The sequence below is a fragment of the Oncorhynchus kisutch genome, linkage group LG12 (genome assembly GCF_002021735.2).
Source record: "Oncorhynchus kisutch isolate 150728-3 linkage group LG12, Okis_V2, whole genome shotgun sequence".
Taxonomy (NCBI): Eukaryota; Metazoa; Chordata; class Actinopteri; order Salmoniformes; family Salmonidae; genus Oncorhynchus; species Oncorhynchus kisutch.
Genome location: NC_034185.2, coordinates 29,987,589 through 30,003,041, shown reverse-complemented (window position 1 = coordinate 30,003,041; position 15,453 = coordinate 29,987,589). Strand labels below are relative to the sequence as shown.

The window sequence follows — 15,453 nt, the reverse complement described above, 5'->3', positions numbered from 1 at the left end:
TGTAAACCTCCGACTTCAACTGTATGCATAATTGGTTAAAATAACACGATGCACAGGCCTCCCGAGTGGCGCAGCAGTCTAAGGCACTGCATCACAGTGCTAGCTGTGTCACTACAGATCCTGGTTCAATTCCAGGCTGTGTCGCAGCCGGCCGGGACCTGGAGACCCATGAGGTGGTGCACAATTTGCCCAGCGCCGTCGGGGTTAGGTGAGGGTTTGATTGCCCGGGATGTACTTGTCTCATCGCTCTAACGACATCTGTGGCGGGCCGGGCTCATGCACGCTGACATGGTCACCAGGTGTACGGTGTTTCTTCTGACACATTGGTGCAGCTGGCTTCATTGTGTCAAGAAGCAGTGCGGCTTGGTGGGGTCATGTTTCGGAGGACGCAAGGCTCTCGACCTTTGCCTCTCCTGAGTCCGTATTGGAGTTGCAGCGATGGGACAAGACTAACTGGGGTACCTGGAAATTGGGGTACAAAAATAAATAATAATAATTTAAAATAGAAATATAAAAAAATACAACTACAAAAAATATCAGACGATGCATGGATTTCCACCTAGCTACCCAAACGTAAACATTTTTCATGAGGTGGCCATAAACACTAACTGCTACATTTGCATAGTTTTTGAAAGGTCTGGAGCTCACCTTTCTGGTAAAAATATATGTATATAAATTGCTGAAGCTCAAGAACTTAATGTAGTACAAATAGTAGGAAAATATGAAGAATCATATATATTTTTTTCCTATTCAACAAAAGTCTTGAAATTACTGAAATCCTTTCTAAATGTAGTAACAACGAAATTATAAATGACTTATACGAAATGTGATATCTTATACTATGTTTAAAATAAATAAGGTCATATTTAGTACAATATTGGCACTATTTAATATAACTGCAGACAGAGAATTTTCTCCTAAACGTCCACTGAGCAGCACAGAGACACCGTTTAAATGCGTGCAGACTCGTTACTTCAGCTTTAAGCACAAAGTGGTTTTGTCCATCTGTGACCAAGAGAAAGTGGTCTTGTTCAATTCTATTACTTTATTTACTTAGGTTGAGAGCTCTAATTGCTGCTGAGAATATCACAGCGAGATTAAACTAGTATTGTTGCATCCGCTAGATTCTCCCGTTTATTATGCACTATTGCAAGCGAAGCTGTAAGTTTCACAGACACAGGGAATCGTTCCTTTATCTGGATAGGCCCGGAAATGTGACACGTCCCTATGCAAATATGGGGTCTGATACCTGACTCTTCAAGTCATCCCCACTGGGAGAGTGGGAGCAGAGAGATGGGGCTTTTTTGCACTATAAGACAGATGACCCTACGATGTTCACAGAGCGCTTTGTACATCCAAACCAGTCCAGAACCACTCAAAGCCCCCTAAATAGGGGACTTAACATCTAAGCGGTATCATAATAACCAAATGTAGCCTATTAATTGCTGAATATAGAAAGAAGCATGCCAATCTATAGGTCCTGCATAACACCAATTCGTTTAAAACTACACCATGTCCAGGCCCGTTGAAATTCTGTTCGGGACAGTAGATTTTTGGCCAACTGGCTCAATTGGGCCAGTAAGAAAAAAGTTAGTGTTGGACCCTGAATGTAAACAATGTCATGTTTTGGCAGGACATAAAGTTGGGTATTTTTTTTGTGTGTAATGTCTTCCAGTGGCAAATTAAGCCTGTTCAAAATGACATTGCAGAGACTTGTGGGTTGTATAGTAACAACCGGGCGAGTTGGATACAGCCGGACTTACACAGCCCCGCTTTCAGCTTTGCAGTATTCCTGTCCTAGCTCAAATTTAACTTTAGGTTGAACGTTAAGTAACATCCCTTCAAAAGTCTCAAATAGCATGCTTTAAGCTTGTGTACAATACATGTGGCACCTTACTTGGCAGGAATCAATCTTTAGCCATTGTTGGCACGAGAGGAACAAGGTTTTCAATTCAGCATCCTACTGTTCCAGGATTACAGTCGATGAAAGCTTCTTCTCACAGATCTGTTGACTGTAGCTAGTGTCTGCCTGGCATTTCGCCCACAGTGTGAGCGAGGGAGTGAATGCAGCAGTTTGAATTCGTGACAGAGCTTAACCGTTGTGACTTACCGTCACTGGTGGGCTGTAGGTTGGCAGGGCATCATACTCTTTGGCACAGGGATGTTCCATTTCGAAACTTCAAAGGCCCTGGAATCATTATTAAACATTGGTAGCAATTTTCAGTGTTTTTAAAATGTCACTTTTTCTCTGTTTCTCTTCGACAGTGGTGAGCAACGCATGGCTGGAAACTTTGCTGTCTGCAATCGATGCTTTACCAAAGGAAACCATCAGACAGGAGGTAACAACAACCTGAAATGTACACTAGCTAACACATTAACGTAACACATACAAGCTCCTGTCTCCTTCCGTGGCCTCCAACTGCTTTTAAATGCTAGTAAAACAAAATGCATGACTAGCATCACTACTCTGAAAGCTTCTGACTTAGAATATGTGGACAACTACAAATAGCTAGGTGTCTGGTTAGACTGTAAACTTTCTTTCCAGATTCACATTAAGCATCTCCAATTCAAAATTAAATCTAGAATCAGCTTCCTATTTCGCAACATAGTCTCCTTCACTCATTCTGCCAAACATACCCTCGTAAAACTGGCTATCCTACCGATCCTTGACTTCGGCGATGTCATTTACAAAATATCCTCCAATACTCTACTCAGCAAACTGGATGTAGTCTATCACAGTGGCATCCATTTTGCCACCAAAGCCCCATATACTTGCCACCAAAGCCCCATATACTACCCACCACTGTGACCTGTATGCTCTCGTTGGCTGGCCCTCACTACATATTCGTCGCCAAACCCACTGGCTCCAGGTCATCTATAAGTCTTTGCTAGGTAAAGCCCCGCCTTATCTCAGCTCACTGGTCACCATAGCACGCTCCAGCAGGTATATTTCCCTGGTCATCCCCAAAGCCAACACTTTCTTTGGCTGCCTTTCCTTCCAGTTCTCTGCAGCCAATGACTGGAACGAATTGCAAAAATCACTGAAGCTGGAGTCTTATATCTCCCTCTCTAACTTTAAGCATCAGCTGTCAGATGAGTTTACCGATCACTGTACCTGTACACAGACAATCTGTAAATAACACACCCAACTACCTCATCCCCATATTGTTATTTATCCTCTTGCTCTTTTGCACGCCAGTATCTCTACTTGCACATGATCTATCACTCCAGTGTTAATGCTAAATTGTAATTATTTTGCCTCTGGCCTATTTATTGACTTTACCTCTCTACTCTTCTACATTTGCACACACTGTATATAGATTTTTCTATTGTGTTATTGACTGTACGTTTGTTTATGTGTAACTCTGTGCTGTTGTTTTTGTCGCACTGCAACAGTTAACAATAAATCAGTTCGCCATCTAAAATAAATTTGACCAGTCTTGCTTACCGTTAATTAGCATAATTTATGGAATTAAATTGTCACGTGTATTTTTGTTAGTTCGTCATGTATCTATTTATCAGTCTAGTTGTGCCTAGTTTGAGCGGAATATCACCTGTCGGACAGCGAGAGCTGCATCTTCTCAAACAGCTGGTTGCTAATGGAGTGAAACGTGTTCTTATAAGCCCAATCATTGTGCAAAAGTTCTAAATGCAATCGCGTGTTAAAAACAGTGTTTTGATGACAGCGATTAAAAAGAGATACCGATTTTATTTTGAACTGTGTGTTCCATTCACCATTTATGTGCATAGGCAACACGGTAGGCACGCTACCTTGCAATCTGAGCTGGAGACCGTATGCATTTTGAAAACATATACTTAATTGTTTGAAACCTGTATGTTTTACTTCATATTATGAGGTATGTCTTACCTTGCTTCAAAGTAGCGTAGCCAAAATGCGCATTTGTGTAGGATAGATTATTGCTTAACCCCAAACATTATAACACTCAGGTTTGTAATGGTGGTTAATTGTCACACTTACTTTTGAATGCTAAAAGTATCTTATATAAAATATATTAATAACCCCAAGCACACATCAAAATCCATAAAGAAATGGTTAATTGACCAGAAAATCACAATTTTGCAATGGCCATCTCAGTCTCTGGACTTGAACCCAATTGAAAACCTTATGGTTTGAATTGAAGAGGGCAGTCCATAAGCACAGACAAAGGATGTCAATGATCTGGAAAGATTCTGTATGGAGGAATGATCCAAGATCCCTCCCAATGTGTTCTCCAGTCTCATAAAACATTTTAGAAAAAGTGCCGTTATCCTCCCAAGTTGAGGTTTTGAAAACAGGGATGCCAATAATTTTTGTTTTTGAGAAGAAAAAAAATATTATAAATATTATATATAATATATGTTGTTGTTAGGGGGACTTATGGGTCAATTTGTAATATATTTGCTTTTATTACTGTGCAATTATTTTTTGTACTTTCAAACCATTTTCCCATTTTGATCCTAATGTCACACATTAGACCCATTATTTATAGAAAGACTCTTATATGGCACATATAGGGCCAATTTGCATTCAGTTGGTCAACTGACCACCTCCATTTATCCTCAAATCCCTGACATTTAGATTTGTTTTGTATTGTGTTGCATCTCATTTTATTAATTTAAATGTGTTTCTTGTATGTGTTACTGTAATTCTCCATTCAGCTTGCCTTTAAGTCCAAAACTAGGCTTACTCAGTGTCTGGGAAACCGTCCCATAGTATCTTACCTGAGAATTATGCCAGGCTTCTAAGGAATTTCTGTGCATATTTCTGGGCATTAAAACAGTACTTTTTCAAAATGCCGTGCTGTGCCAAGGTCCATTTGTAAATATGACAAACTCTCTCACAGGGAGATGCCAAGCACCATGTTCATTAGCAATCATTTAACAATAACCCATGTTATGAAATACATTTCTGAAATATGCCCCTGACGATGCAGATACATCCAGTTTGAGGCAATTGTTTTATACTACCCTGCAGTACAGGTTAGCTTTTTAATGCCAATGACTGTATAACCATTAGTGTATCTTATATGGGGAATTAAGATGGCTTCTAATGGAACAGTGCCATTGGAAGAAACTAAGTTGGCTATCATTTCTCAGTATGACAATACTGTGCCTGACAACTCAAGTCAGCCACAATTACTTGTAAAGAACTGTGGTTAGTTAGGAAACTAAACTTGACAACATAATTTAGCATGGTCCCTATGGAGCCCTGGTAAAAAAGTGCACTATAAATGGAATAGGATGTAATTTGGGATACAACCCATGGTGTCTTTAAACAGGCTGTTCCTTCCCTAACACCCTAATAGCCTGTACCCATTGGTTGATCATGCAGATCCTCAGCCCGCTTGTGTCCAAAGCTCAGCTGTCTCAGTCCCTGCAGGCCCGTTTAGCCAGCTGTCGTATCCTGGGGAAGGTGGCCTGCAAGTTTGAGTCTCCCATGTGAGTTTGTAGCTTGCTCAATCACCAAACAGAAGGTCTGATGCTTGTTTTTCTACAAGGGAATGTCTTGATTAAATGCTTATTTTTCTGTAAGAAAATGTCTTGATTAAATTAGTTAAATAGATGTAGGGGCCATAGATACTACGGTAGGATTCATTAGTTAATGATAGAAAGTCTAGACCAGGGGTGGGCAAACTTTTTGGCTCTAGGGCCACATCAGGATTTAAAAATTCAACCATGGGCCACACATTTGTTCGTCAAAATCAATTTGCTGGCCAGAAAAGGGGCAAAATATAATATATTTTATATATATTAAATATAAAATATATGTCTACATACTTTCTATCAACTTTTAGACTTTCAAGTGTGGCCTGGAGTGTTGTTTTTCCAACCCAAAATAATAATTTCTCCAAACAACAATAAAAATATCCCCCATAGGCCGCATTTAATTGGCTGGCGAGCCCACCCCTGGCCTGGACAATAGATGTAGGACCCATAGCTTCTAGGCTAAATTAGTTACAATAATTTCACAGCTCATCTAAATTAGTTTCAATTAAATTAGCCTTTTTTTAAATCTATATTGTGCCCTTTGGGACAGCTTTCCAATAATCAATCATAATTTGATTTCTCTTGATATGCCCCAAAATTGTATGAACCCCTTTTGGCAGAGTGAAGAAGGACCTCCTGCCCCTGGTGAGGTCCCTGTGCCAGGACGTGGAGTACGAGGTGCGCTCCTGCATGTGTCGCCAGCTGGAGAACATCGCCAGAGGAATCGGGTAAAAGAAAAGAACAGAGAAGATAAAAAGAGGAGAATAATCTTTTCAAATAATCTAGAAAACAGCTTTGTATGGTGTCACATTAAAATCGTAGGAGAGCTCATTGGAATGGTTTCCATGTGTTTTATGTGTTTGATACCTTTCCATTTATTCCATTCCAGCCATTACATTGAGCCCCTCCTCTGATTTTTCCACCCACAAGACTCCACTGGTAGAAACAGTCGCATTATTCAAACCGAAAGGCATAACGGTTAAATTGAACAGTGTCTTTGAAAAGGCTAAACACACCTTGTTGACCTGAGGAAATAGACCAGTATGCGAGACTAAATACTCCTGAACTTTTGTTTGAATACGAAAACAATTCTTAGAAGCTTTGCTTTCAGTTGAAGCTTATGTGTTGGGTGGGGGGGTTCTTTTTTCCTATCATGAGCCTCCAACAGATGACTGTAAAAACAGGCTTATCGCAGCCCCCCCCCTGATAGCAGGCACACTGCAGAGGGTCTGCAATCCATTTCTCTCTGTGGTAGAGGATCAGTCGGGGTCGTGTTAATTAGGGCACTCAACAGAAAACAAATATGAACGTTTCTTATTGGACAAAACCAGATTGTCCCTCCATGTTTCATTCAGTTTTCTTCTGTTTGGTGCCTAATAAACATGGCCCAGTTTCCCAGAGCTCCCGCAGATTCAGTTTGCCTCTCTCCATGGAACGCAGCAGAAACATTGTGTCCCAAATGGCACCCTATTCCCTATATAGTGCACTACTTTTGAGCAGAGCACTATGGGCCCCCACTATAGGGAATAGGGTGTCATTTGACAACCACACACTATCAACCCTGATAGACTGCAGCAGCCCCCTGGGAACAACCGGCCCAGTCAAGAAAAACGATTTATAAAATGCTGCCCAGTTACCCGTGTAGCAAATGCTTTATTTTGCAATCAGGAAAGTGGCAGGGGGAAGGTAGTGCTTACTTTGGTATTAATGCTTAGTGGCACTACAACTAATGGATACATATTGACCAAATAGAGAAACTCACAGGATGGCACACTACTGGGCATCCTAAGTGTGCAGTATATTCTTTGGGCTGGTTTCTCAGACACAGATTAAGCCCAGTCCTGGACAAAAAGCACTTTCAATGGAGAATCTTCATTGAGCATACTTTTAAGTCCAGGACTATGCTTAATCTGATGTCCAGGAAACCAGCCCCTAGAGTGCATCTCAGTATCATTTGTCCTATTGTCTCCCCTTTCCTGTTATTTTATTATGTCTTATTTCTTATCCCCATCCTCATAGAGATGTTCTCCTTCGATAACATTCGATAACATATATAGATATTGATCCATTAGTTTTTTCCATTAGATCCATTAAATATTTGCGCTACTGACAGGTGCAATGAATTGAAACATCAACACTAATTGGTGCACAGAAACAAATTACCTGATTCTTTGAATGGATCTTTTCGTGTTTTGTTCATTAGTCCATCAATCTTTAACACAATACTAAAATAGTTTTCTTGTGTGAACTATCCCTTTAACAGTGCTACATTAATACAGTATGTGCTAGCATTAGTTACTGTCAAACCCACTGTTGAATATTGGTATTGGAGTATCGCAGGCCACCAACTGCAACAGTGAGTTATCAGAATATGTATTTTGTCAGAGGGTGATTGACTTATTAAGGAGAAGGTGTATTATGTGTCAGTCACTAACACAACCCTGTAACCTTGACATGACATGTTCTGTAACTTGATTCTCTTGTCATCCTTCATTGATCTTTTGGATGCAGTTAATGAAATGTGCTGTTTTACATTGCCAATGTTGGGGGAGGGAGATTCTATTCTTCTTAGCTCCTACACTTAGGGATAGCCTAGTTCACAATAAAATAGTATCATGTTTCCATACATCAGCAGTGGTCTTAAACTAAAGTCAAGTCCATTTCCTTTTTTTGACACTTGTTGGATAACAGGCAAAATAAACACAGCAAATAGGCAGTGACTCATGTTCGTAGAATTCATAATGATAGTATTGTTTTTACAAAAGAGATGCAGCAAAAAATGACATCAGCTTTGCACCCTAAAATAAATGAAATTGGCAGCTCTGACTCGGCATCTCGATGTGAATGGCATCATCATGCTTGTATTTGTAGTTGTATTTGTGTCAACCTTATTTTTTATATACATGTATTATCCATTGACAGTCAAGTATATTAATATGAAAAAAGGGGGAGAACTAAAGAAAGATAAATAACAATTCAAGAATGAGGTTGCATTAAATTGAGAGCACAGGGAAGATCATCTTCCAGAATGATTTTACCCCCGGGCTTTCCCACATCATATGGATTAAGGTACCTTGGGTGTCATTAGAGCATAGAGTACAATTGGGTGATGGTTTGGCTTTAATGTCATAGAATTTCCGGGGAGTAAAGTACATTCTGGGAACAAAATTAAAGTGAATAATTTGGTGATTTGGATTTCTGGACGATAGAGATATATTGTTTGCCAATTAAGAGCATTGTTGGATGTTTGTAGATCTTTTTTTCCACAATTTGTCAATTGAAAGCGGCTTGGATGAGGACTTTACTAGACGGGAATTCATTGCAGAGACGAGACCTCTTTTTCCAAGCAGTACTTTATGAAAGGGATGAAGGTGAGGCTTTGTTTTCCAAGATACCCCATGAGCGTGCATAGCAAAATGTAATTGTAAGTAGAAAAGTAATGAGGTGCCAGGCAGGTTGTACTTTTGTATATCTTGGAATACACAGAGAATGTCATGCCACAATGGAAATAAGATGGGTCACCCTCCCAATTTGGAGACCAAAATTATGGAGAATTGGTGATTGGAGGTATCAGTTCAGTGTGATTCCACATATTTTTTTCAGCTAGACGCCAAACAGAAATGAAGTGAGAAATAATAGAGCCGATTCTTAATTTAGTTTGTTTCAGAGCTATGTTGGAATAGATAAGGTTTTGTTATCTGTGTTGGTGAACACATCTTTATTCTATTGGATGCCATGACAAGCAAGTTTCTGGATTTAGCCAAGTAGCGAGAATGCAGAGAAAATGACCAAGACTACCATTGGAAGTTTGGGAGGCTTTTGTCTCTGTAATATGGAGAGTTTAATTCTTGTTTCATTGTTCGTCCAGATACGTTTTGAGATTAGGGAGTGCATTTTCTTCCAGTGCCCATCAGGTGGTGCTACAAGGAGCATTGTACTTTTTTTATGTTGGATTACTCAGAGGGGTATACTACAAAGCAGGTGTGAGGAGTTGGCGAGGTAACTTTGGTCAACTCTGAGTTCAACTCGGGATAACCGGTCATACGAAAGTGGCTCACCTTTTAGCCAGGTAACTTTCTATGGCAATGAATTATTCAGAACTAACCTGCTCCGGGGGAGGCTAACTCACAGGTAACTCCACTGAAATGACTGAGCTAATATGTTGAGGACCAATGAAATAATATTCCCTCCCTCTTGCAAAGATTGCGTCATCATCCCCTTCATTTGACGAAGACAATTGATCAAATGTTTTTTTATTTAAGAAAATTATAATGTTAAAATATATGACATATACAGTTGAAGTCGGAAGTTTACATACACCTTAGCTAAATACATTTAAACTCAGTTTTTCACAATTCCTGACGTTTAATCCTAGTAAGAATACCCTGTTTTAGGTCAGTTAGGATCACCACTTTATTTTAAGAATGTGAAATGTCAGAATAATAGTAGAGAGAATAATTTATTTCAGCTTTTATTTCTTTCATCACATTCCCAGTGGGTCAGAAGTTTACATACACTCCATTAGTATTTGTTAGCATTGCCTTGCAAATGTTTAGCTTGGGTCAAACGTTTCAGGTAGCCTTCCACAAGCTTCCCACAATAAGTTGGGTAAATTTTGGCCCATTCCTCCTGACAGAGTCAGATTTGTAGGCCTCTTTGCTCGCACACGCCTTTTCAGTTCTGCCCACAAATGTTTTATGGGATTGAGGTCAGGGTTTTGTGATGGCCACTCCAATACCTTGAGACTTTGTTGTCCTTAAGCATTTTTGCCACAACTTTGAAAGTATGCTTGGAGTCATTGTCCATATGGAAGACCCGTTTGCAACCAAGCTTTAACTTCCTGACTGATGTCTTGAGATGTTGCTTCAATTTATCCACATAATTGTCCTTCATCATGATGCCATCTATTTTCTGAAGTGCCCCAGTCCCTCCTGCAGCAAAGCCCACCCACAACATGATGCTGCCACCCCGTGCTTCACGGTTGGGATGTTGTTCTTCGGCTTGCAAGCCTCCCCCTTTTTCCTCCAAACATAACGATGGTCATTATGGCCAAACAGTTATATTTTTGTTTCTTCAGTCCAGAGAACATTTCTCCAATAAGTACGATCTTTGTCCCCATGTGCAGTTGCAAACCGTAGTCTGGCTTTTTTATGGCGGTTTTTGAGCAGTGGCTTCTTCCTTGCTGAGCGGCCTTTCGGGTTATGTTGATATATGACTAGTTTTACTGTGGATATAGATACTTTTGTACCGGTTTCCTCAGCATCTTCACATGGTTCTTTGCTGTAGTTCTGGGATTGGTTTGCACTTTTCGCACCAAAGTATGTTCATCTCTAGGAGACAGAACGCGTCTCCTTCCTGAGCGGTATGACGGCTGTGTGGTCCCATGGTGTTTATACTTGCGTACTATTGTTTCTACAGATGAACGTGGTACCTTCAGCCGTTTGGAAATTGCTCCCAAGGATGAACCAGACTTGTGGGGGTCTACAATTTTTTCTCTGAAGTCTTGGCTGATTTCTTTTGATTTTCCGATGATGTCAAGCAAAGAGGCACTGAGTTTTAAGGTAGGCCTTGAAATACATCCACAGGTACACTTCCAATTGACTCAAATTATGTCAATTAGGATATCAGAAGCTTCTAAAGCCATGACATAATTTTCTGGAATTTTCCAAGCTGTTTAAAGGCACAGTCAACTTAGTGTATGTAAACTTCTGACCCACTGGAATTGTGATACAGTGAATTATCAGTGAAATGATCTGTCTGTAAACAATTGTTGGAAAAATGACTGGTGTCCATGGACAAAGTAGATGTCCTAACAGACTTGCCAAAACTATAGTTTATTGACAAGAAATTTGTGGAGTGGTTGAAAAATGAGTTTTAATGACTCCAACCTAAGTGTATGTAAACTTCCGACTTCAACTGTAGTAAGAATGACTGAATGCATTTTAAACTTGACGCGCAAGCGTCCCACCTCGACAACAGCCAGTGAAATTGCAGGGCACCAAATTCAAAACAACAGATATCCCATAATTAAAATTCTTCAAACATACAAGTATTATACACCATTTTAAAGATAAGCTTCTTTTAAATCCAACCACAGTGTCCGATTTCAAAAAGGCTTTACGGAGAAAGCACACCATGCGATTATGTTAGGTCAGAGCCTAGTCACAGAAAACCATACAGCCATTTTCCAGCCAAGGAGAGGGCTCACAAAAGTCAGAAATAGCGATTAAATTAATCACTAACCTTTGATAATCTTCATCAGATGTCACTCATAGGACTTCATGTTACACAATACATGTATGTTTTGTTCGATAAAGTTCATATTTATATCCAAAAATTTCAGTTTACATTGGTGCGTTATGTTCAGAAATTCTTTGTCTCAAACAAACATCCGGTGAAAGTGCAGAGAGCCACATCAAATTACAGAATTACTCATCATAAACATTGATCTAAGATACAAGTTAAAGATAAACTTCTCCTTAATGCAACCGCTGTGTCAGATTTCAAAAAGGCTTTACGGTGAAAGCACACGACGCGATTATGTTAGGTCTGCGCCTTGCCACAAAAACCATACAGCCATTTTCCAACCAAGGAGAGGGCTCACAAAAGTCAAACATAGCATTAAAATGAATCACTTACCTTTGATGATCTTCATCTGGTGGCACTCCCAGGTCTCAATGTTAGACAATAAATGTTCGTTTTTTTCCAATAATGTCCCTATTTATGTCCCTCTTTATGTTTATTCATGCATTTAGTTCAGAAATCCAAAGGCACAATGCGCGCTCTCAACAAGACGAAAAGTAAAAAAAGTAAAATAGAATTTAGTAGAAACATGTCAAACGATGTTTAAAATCAATCCTCAGGTTGTTTTTGTTATAAATAATCAATAATATTTCAACCGGACAAAAGCTTTGTCAATAGAAAAGGAGAAACAGGACTCATGGCTGGAAATTTCTGTGTCTCCCTCATTTTTCAGAGTAAACGCCTGAAACCATGCCTAAAGAGACTGGCCACGTGTAGAGGAAGCCATCGATATCATGAACTGTGTCCTAAGTCTTTGTATGGTGGATAGGCTTTCAATAGATAAACAGCCTTTCAAAATAATAGTACTTCCTGGTTGGATTTTCCTCAGGTTTTCGCATGCCATATCAGTTCTGTTATACTCACAGACATTATTTTAACAGTTTTGGAAACTTTAGAGTGCTTTCTATCCAAATATAATAATTATATGCATATCCTAGCTTCTGGGCCTAAGTAGCAGGCAGTTTAATTTGGGCACGCTTTTCATCCAAAATTCCGAATGCTGCCCCCTACCCTAGTGAATTAAAAGCCTGTTTCACACAATATCCTGTTGAATTGGCAAGATCATTTAAAAAACAATCCTTTTGATTTCAGCTGAAATGATAATGTGGCACTGACTCGCCCATGCATTTATTTTTCACCATTGTCTCAATGAAGAGTTTGGCGTTTGACTAGCCATTATGCAGTTACAAGCGCAGGCGGTCGACCGATATCCACCGTTGAAGTACGATTAAGCCTGAGCTGGAATCTGAAGCTGGTTAGCTTTAGAAAACCCAGAGTAGATATAGCTTGCTTCGTAGGATACCCCTTTTGGTTGAGAGATCTCATGTGGATCAGCCATGACTAGGGCTGTTGCGGTGACCGTATTACCGCCTCACCAGCTGTTACGTGTCATGAAGGCAGTCAAATTCCACATCACCGTTTAGTCACGGTAATTAGGCTTCTCCAAGCTCTCATGCTGCTGCTGGTCATTAGTAGCCTACCAAACTTGCTATCTTTCCTGGTAGTCAGCACTCTATTGTCCCTCTAATCACTCTGACATTGCAAATGTATTTGAAATCTAATCGAGGGCTTCATGAGAGCCCATAAGCTCATGTTGCTCAACATTTCTGTAGGCTATGCAATTGCAGGAGAAAACAGAGTGATGGCCACTAATAAAGAGAGGAGGAGCCCATCAGCTTTCTATAGTCTAGGCCTACTATATTTATTTCTCAGCTTTCCTACTATTAAACACATTGTTTATTTTTACAACAGGAGTATAGCCTACCTGGCTGGCATAAAAATAAACCACGGGGAAAAGTGCATAGATCCTATTTAAGTGCATAGATGACATGTATTTTTTCCCTCTGCCCCTATTTTGATACAGGTGCATGATAATGGTCCATTCTAAATCAAAACAAATGTCACATATATATGTATATATATTATTTAGTATATGTAAAGACAAGTTTAATTCAAGAATAGTCTGATATATGATCCACAGACGATGATCCACATCGCACTGAACACTGCCCTATCCCATCTGGACAAGAGGAATAACTATGTAAGAATGCTGTTCATTGACTATAGAATTCAGCATTCAACACCACAGTACCCTCCAAGCTCATCATTAAGTTCGAGGCCCTGGGTCTGAACCCCACCCTGTGCAACTGGGTCCTGGACTCCCTGACGGGCGCGCCCGTTGATTACATTGGTAATCAATGTCTCGTCATTGATTACCAACAATGACGAGACAGACTACAGGGAGGAGGTGAGGGACCTGGGAGTGTGGTGCCAGGAAAGTAACCTCTCACCCAACGTCAACAAAACAAAGGAGCTGATTGTGGACTTCAGGAAACAGCAGAGGGAGCGCCCCCCTATCCACATCGACTGGACTGCAGTAGAGAAGGTGGAAAATCTTCCCCAGCGTACACATCACTGACAAACTGAAATGGTCCACCCACACAGACAGTGTGGTGAAGAAGGCGCAACAGTGCCTCTTCAACCTCAGGAGGCTGAAGAAATTTGTCTTGTCTCCTAAAACACTCATAAACTTTTACAGATGCACAATTGACAGCGTCCTGTCAGGCTGTGTCACCGCCTGGTACGGCAACTGCACCACCTGCAACTGCAGGGCTCTCCAGAGGGTGGTGCGGTGTGCCCAACATATCATCAAGGGCAAACTACCTGCCCTCCAGGACACTTACAGCACCCGATGTCACAGGAAGACCAAAAAGATTATCAAAGACAACAACCACCCGAGCCACTGTCTGTTCAGTTTTTAACGGAATATCTACATAGGCATACAGAGGCCCATTATCAGCAACCATCACTCCTGTGTTCCAATGGCACGTTGTGTTAGCTAATCCAAGTTTATAATTTTAAAAGGCTAATTGATCATTAGAAAACTCTTTTGCAATTATGTTAGCACAGCTCAAAACATTTGTTCTGATTAAAGAAGCAATAAAACTAGCCTTCTTTAGACTAGTTGAGTATCTGGAGCATCAGCATTTATGGGTTCGACTACAGGCTCAAAATGGCCAGGAACAAATAACTTTCTTCTGAAACTTGTCAGTCTATTCTTGTTCTGAGAAATGAAGGCTATTCCATGCGAGAAATTGACAAGAAACTGAAGATCTCGTACAACAGTGTGTACTACTACCTTCACAGAACTGTGCAAACTGACTCTTAACTAGATTAGAAAGAGGAGTGGGAGGCCCCGGTGCACAACTGAGCAAGGACAAGTACATTAGAGTGTCTAGTTTGAGAAACAGATGCCTCACAAGTCCTCAACTGGCAGCTTCATTAAATTTTACCCACAAAACACCAGTCTCAACATCAACAGTGAAGAGGAGACTCCGAGATGCTGGCCTTTTAGGCAGAGTTGCAAAGAAAAAGCCAAATCTCAGACTGGCCAATAAAAAGACAAGATTAAGATGGGCAAAAGAACACAGACACTGGATAGAGTAACTCTGCCTGTTCATTGACTATTGCATTTTTTTTTTATGATGCTAGTTTTTTTTAATTAATTTGGGATCTATCGCATCCCACAACTGTTTGGAATATTTATTTCTCTCACAGAATATAATAGGTGCATAGTGGATTGACATAGGCTAGTGCTTTTCCTGATTGTTAGACCTACTCATCTTGTTGACGAAAAGTAAATGTGGACAGTTCTTCCAATAT

General features: G+C 40.2%; 1 protein-coding gene across 4 annotated transcripts in view; it reads left to right on the top strand.

The window, feature by feature from the left end:
* ppp4r4 (protein phosphatase 4, regulatory subunit 4) overlaps window positions 1-15,453 on the top strand; it is a 123,797-nt gene that overhangs the window by 58,288 nt on the left and 50,056 nt on the right. For all 4 annotated transcript variants that reach the window (XM_031837360.1, XM_031837361.1, XM_031837364.1 and 1 more), the window contains exons 5-7: window positions 2,266-2,339; window positions 5,333-5,439; window positions 6,108-6,215. In XM_031837360.1, the coding sequence (XP_031693220.1) occupies window positions 2,266-2,339; window positions 5,333-5,439; window positions 6,108-6,215 (289 nt within the window). The remainder of the gene's footprint in view (window positions 1-2,265; window positions 2,340-5,332; window positions 5,440-6,107; window positions 6,216-15,453) is intronic.